Source organism: Penaeus japonicus, unplaced genomic scaffold (assembly GCF_977035675.1).
Source record: "Penaeus japonicus unplaced genomic scaffold, GWHDUDI00000001_assembly GWHDUDI00000023, whole genome shotgun sequence".
Classification (NCBI taxonomy): domain Eukaryota; kingdom Metazoa; phylum Arthropoda; class Malacostraca; order Decapoda; family Penaeidae; genus Penaeus; species Penaeus japonicus.
In genome coordinates this window covers 36,616,264-36,621,263 of record NW_028234425.1, presented here as the reverse complement: position 1 = coordinate 36,621,263, position 5,000 = coordinate 36,616,264, and the positions used below count along the sequence as shown (strand labels likewise).

General features: G+C 37.0%; 1 protein-coding gene across 1 annotated transcript in view; it reads right to left on the bottom strand.

The window, feature by feature from the left end:
* Nucleotides 1-379: 379 nt before the first annotated feature.
* Nucleotides 380-5,000, bottom strand: part of eIF2D (eukaryotic translation initiation factor 2D) — a 10,345-nt gene continuing 5,724 nt past the window's right edge. Inside the window, exons 7-13 of the mRNA XM_043010504.2 lie at nt 4,591-4,769; nt 3,513-3,632; nt 3,278-3,399; nt 2,895-2,981; nt 2,570-2,783; nt 1,513-1,690; nt 380-937 (exon numbers count right to left, since the gene is read on the bottom strand). Of these exons, the coding sequence (XP_042866438.2) occupies nt 870-937; nt 1,513-1,690; nt 2,570-2,783; nt 2,895-2,981; nt 3,278-3,399; nt 3,513-3,632; nt 4,591-4,769 (968 nt within the window). The 3' untranslated portion in view covers nt 380-869. The remainder of the gene's footprint in view (nt 938-1,512; nt 1,691-2,569; nt 2,784-2,894; nt 2,982-3,277; nt 3,400-3,512; nt 3,633-4,590; nt 4,770-5,000) is intronic.

Below are 5,000 nucleotides of genomic sequence, written 5' to 3'. Positions count from 1 at the left end.
ATAACAATAAATCCTTTATATTCACATTTAAAGAAACTATTACCACAGAGTCAATGTCTGAATGGCTTAAAAACATTATCAATCACTTCCCATGATATCTTTATTATGTCCTTTGTAATAGATTTAGATCTGAATTTCTATATCAAATTCATCAAGTTACATTGCTGAAGTTTATTATTATTGAATATCAATATATTCAGTTTAGGCAGAAGTATAGTATGAAATTCCAATAGAAAAATTGTCTATTTGGTTTACAGCAAAGAATATCCTTGAGATTACCTGTGGAAGTGTTATGAGAAAATCATTTCACCCTTTAAGAGATCTAAATTAGCCAGCCAATTTAATCTAAGCAAATTATACACGATGGAATTCAAACTCATTTGTCTTGCAAATTCATTATATCTTTCACATCTGGTCCTCCTTTTGTGTTCACAAAAAAGAAATGATACAAAACTGATGAATAGAAAATTTAGACAAGAGGCTTTAGAGGCTAGTACACATCACCTGAAAGTGCTGAATATAGGTTAAAAAAATATACATTATATTTAAGAAAAAGAAAAAAAAAAATCATAATTGACTTTAAATCTTTTTTTTAAATATATCACTGTAAAGAAAGAAAGACAATCTAAAACAAATTCGACATTACCACGTTTAGGTCAAAGTATATTTAAGCTTTATTCATCAATTGTAAACTGCAAAGATATCAGTTATATATATATATCAAAAAAGAAAAAGAAAAAAAAGAGCTGCATTATGCTTTCCCAGGCATCACAGCATAGGAAATCCTCGTTTATATTTCGTTATATATATCGTGCAGGGTTCAATCACAGTGAGTGGTTTGTCTTTTGAGTAGGCAGTTCCTCTCCTCTTTATTTCTTCTTTCCTTTTGCTGCTAGTTCCATGCCTCTAATGTATTTCCTTGGTATATGGTACGTTTCTGGAAGGAAATTAAATCGGTGAACTGCAGCTCCTCGATAACTGTTTTTATAAGTAAAATTTAATGTTTCATATTTACGCATGTATGCTTGCATAAACATATATGGGAGTTTGCATGAGCGTGCGTGTGAGTGTGTATGCGCGCACGTGTTTGTGTATGAGAGAGTGAGAGTGAGAGTGTGAGAGAGAGAGAGAGAGAAAGAGAGAAAGAGAAAGAGTGAGAGTGAGAGTGAGAGTGAGAGTGAGAGAGAGAGAGAGAGAGAGAGAGAGAGAGAGAGAGAGAGAGAGAGAGAGAGAGAGAGAGAGAGAGAGGAGAGAGAGAGAGAGAGAGAGAGAGAGAGAGAGAGAGAGAGAGAGAGAGAGAGAGAGAGAAAGAAAGAGAGAAAGAAAGAGAGAGAAAGAAAGAGAGAGAGAGAGAGAGAGGGAAAGAGAGAGAAAGAGGGAGAAAGAGAGAAAGAGAGAAAGAGGGAGAAAGAGAGAAAGAGAGAAAGAGAGAGAGAGAGAGGAAAAGGGAGAGAGTGAGAGTGAGATGAATTCTGTACATTTTTCATCCTTTTCTAATAAAGACTGACTCACCTAGCAACAACTTGGAGACAAAGGCAACTTGGTTTCCCTGTACAAGCACTTGTGTTGTTCCTTGGGGTTTATGCTCAGCTGGTCCCACACTGGTGCTGGCTGCAACTCCCACCTGGATCTGATGAGCAAACTCTGCTTCGTCGATGCCATAAATGTAAGCGTTGTATATCAATGTAACCTGCAATGAAAACCAGAAATTGTTTTATGTTTTGATTTAACCAGTTTCCCATGCATAGTATACTTTTTATTTTTTATTTATTTTTATTTTTTGTAATTTTTGACTCTGTCCTTTAATCTGAAAAGTGAGGTTTCTTATGACCTGAATATAAAAAAAATGTAAAAAATTAACTCTTTAAGACATAAATAAACAAAGGCAATTTACCCTCGAAAGCTATACACTGCAGAGAAGGGTTATTTTAAGTAGAGACCCATTTGGCTATTTTTGTCATTTCTGTTAATAAAGCTGGTATTGTCTGGCCGATTTCTTCCAGCTATATCCACCATACCATCCCTATACCTTGAATTCCCATTGTAAGACTGGAGCCAATCATACAGTCACATTTCTCACCTTTGTTGTGATTAGAATGCCATGAGCGTAAAATAGTTACTCTTCTGCTGTATGGCATATTTCATCCAGTTAAATCCCCATCCTTTCCTCTACAATGTATTATTACATATCATACTGTCACCTTCTGGTCTTTTACTGACGTTTTATTTTTTTAAACAAATACATAATTCATTACTCCCTTCATATTTTATCTGTGATTTCTGTAATTCATCATACTTTTTGCTCACATGCATGAAGTAATGTGAAAATGTTTTCAGCTTTGATACTTCAATGTACAGAAAGTACTTAATACATAACAGTGATACATACATTTTATTGTATGTAAAACCAAGCTAAGATTAGCCTTAGTAAAACTTAAAAACTCAAACCAGAAAGTGAAAAAGAAAGAAAGAAAGAAAGAAAAGGAAAGAAAGGAAAATACTCTAAAATCTTCATGTTTTGGAATTCTCGGTAATCAGAGAACCGTGATGAAGAAGAGCAATAAAGTACCTTCTTGTTTCCACTTCTCTTAGCGACGTTGATTTCTATTGGCTCCAGCTTGCCCTTTCTGATGACTGGATTGAAACCTGGTCTGGTGATTCTTATTGCGGGCGCCATCTTGCCAAGCATGCGGGAAAAGATTTCGTCCCAGCGCAACTTCTCCTTATAGCCCTCCTTCCTGTTGACGACTGCCTCATGGAGCACTGGGTCAAGGGTAACCATCCTTCAAAAACAAAAAATAGGTACACACTATTAACTTTGCAGCAATGTTACTTGATATAGAAATTTCATGAAAGATATATATAAGAGATGCTCAGCTGGAATGTTTACTTACTTGTCCCCTTCCTTCTGGAGACCTTTTCTCTTGATGTAATTGGTAACTACTTGTCTAACTTCTCCTGTTATCAAGACATCACCTTTACTGAAAAAAAGAAGATTCTAGTATCAATTTCACTGGATTGAGCACCATTTAAATTCTGTGATTCCACACAAAATATAAATTTGTGCCCTAGCATTCATCTAAAAAAAGTTGGTTGGTAAGGCATAAGCAACATTCATGAAAGGTTGATGCTGGATATATTTTGAAATCCCAAAAAATAACGCTCAGTATATCCTTTCCTTCGTTCTAGCCATTTACACCAACCTTTTTATTTTGCTTACAGACAGACCTTTTTGTATAAATAATAAAAGAGTACAGGTATTTTCACCAATATTTACCTAAGACCATTTGCTTTATAGAACTGTAGTGTATCTCCAGAAACCTGGTAGACCTCCTCAATCAAAGGTGGAGTGAAAGTACGAGCACCTGTGTTGGTCACTTGTTTGATAGTAGTTTCCTCCTGAAGAAAAGTAGCTTAAAGTTTACCTTAAACACAATCAATTCTAATATACACATATACTTATCCTCATATCAAACTAGGAAAGACCAGACCATCATGCATTCTAAACTCACCAAATCCACAATAAAGGATTTGAGGTCCTCGTGAGCCCAGTTCACGGCCGTGATATTTTCTACTCCTTTTGGGAATTCTTTGACTTGTATAAATTCTTTTTTTGCCATTTCATTCAAGAACTGGAAAGAAAATGTACCATAAATAAGTAAATGCTGAAGTCATCAGTAACAATAAATACAGCTGTTATAAAAATGGGACTTGGGGGTAATATTTTAAGAAAAAGTGGAGGAAGGGCATCAGCTAATTGTAAGAGGGAAGAAGGAAAGAGGGAATGGAGGAGAAAGAGGAACTGGGGGAGGGAGGGAGAAGAGAAAATTATAATAAACCCATTGTGTATAGGTTTCATGACATACATGACGGCACCGATTAGGCATAAACGATGGGTGTCAAGGCATACATGATGCGACATCGGGATCTGCTCATGGTTGAAGCACATACAGTCATGAAGTATTATGGCTGTAAAGGCACTTGCTCCAGAGCTACAGGGTTCAAAAGTCAGCCTAAACCCGTATTTTATGATGGTTTTATGGAAAAATATTGTTTGGACTAGTCTGCACAACCCAGAGGGCGGAGAAAACACTTTCCCCCATCCCTCTAATTTTTAGAGTTGTAGACCGGCTGTCCTGATGCCCAGTGAGTGTTGTATATGCACATACCCTTAACCCACTCGCGCCAGATGACGTGCTGACATGTTTCGTGGTTTTTGTGTCAGATGCCAGTGGCGAGATATCTGGGCAAGGCTGGCGCTCGGGGTGAGCAAGCGGGCAGCCCAGGCTCGCGGCTTGTGCGCCCAAGAGTCTCAAAGCGTCAGGCTTATGCATTCGAAAACCCCGGTATTACGACCATGCAAAGCCAGAATTGCCCCGGTGTGAATGCGTTAAATGAATGGCAGCTAATCAGACTTTAAACCCTCAGCAAGGCTGGTTTTGTATACCTTATGATATGAAGCAGCCATTTCAAGACCAACTAACCCCCCCCCTTCTTTTATTTTTACAAATTAAAAATCTAGTTAGGTTTACATGACCATCTCAATAAGCTCAAAATGACACCATGGAAAAGAAAAACCAAAAATTATACCTTGGTTAATTTCTTATACGAAGACTTCTTAATATCAAGAGAGGCACCATCTGGACACGCCGGCACCATATGCAAGCGATAGAAATTGCTTGTCAGGATTGGCACTTCCACTTTCTTGGCTGAGGTTTTCCATGCCTTCAGGAAACAGTGGAGGAGGAGCTTGTCCATAGCTTCTGGTCCTGTGTTGCAGAAACAAAACAAAAAATAGTGCAAGAAAAAATGACTTTCACTCAATGTATAGGCAAGCAAAAGGGAGATTTACATCAGGAGCACTCTTTATAAGAGTGTACATTTCAGGAAAGATATTATAGTACCAATATTTCATAAGCTCATGCTGAAATTTGCTAAAAAAAAAAAAATAAACAACCATATGAAATATATATAGGTTTTCCCATAAAGTACATGTAAAT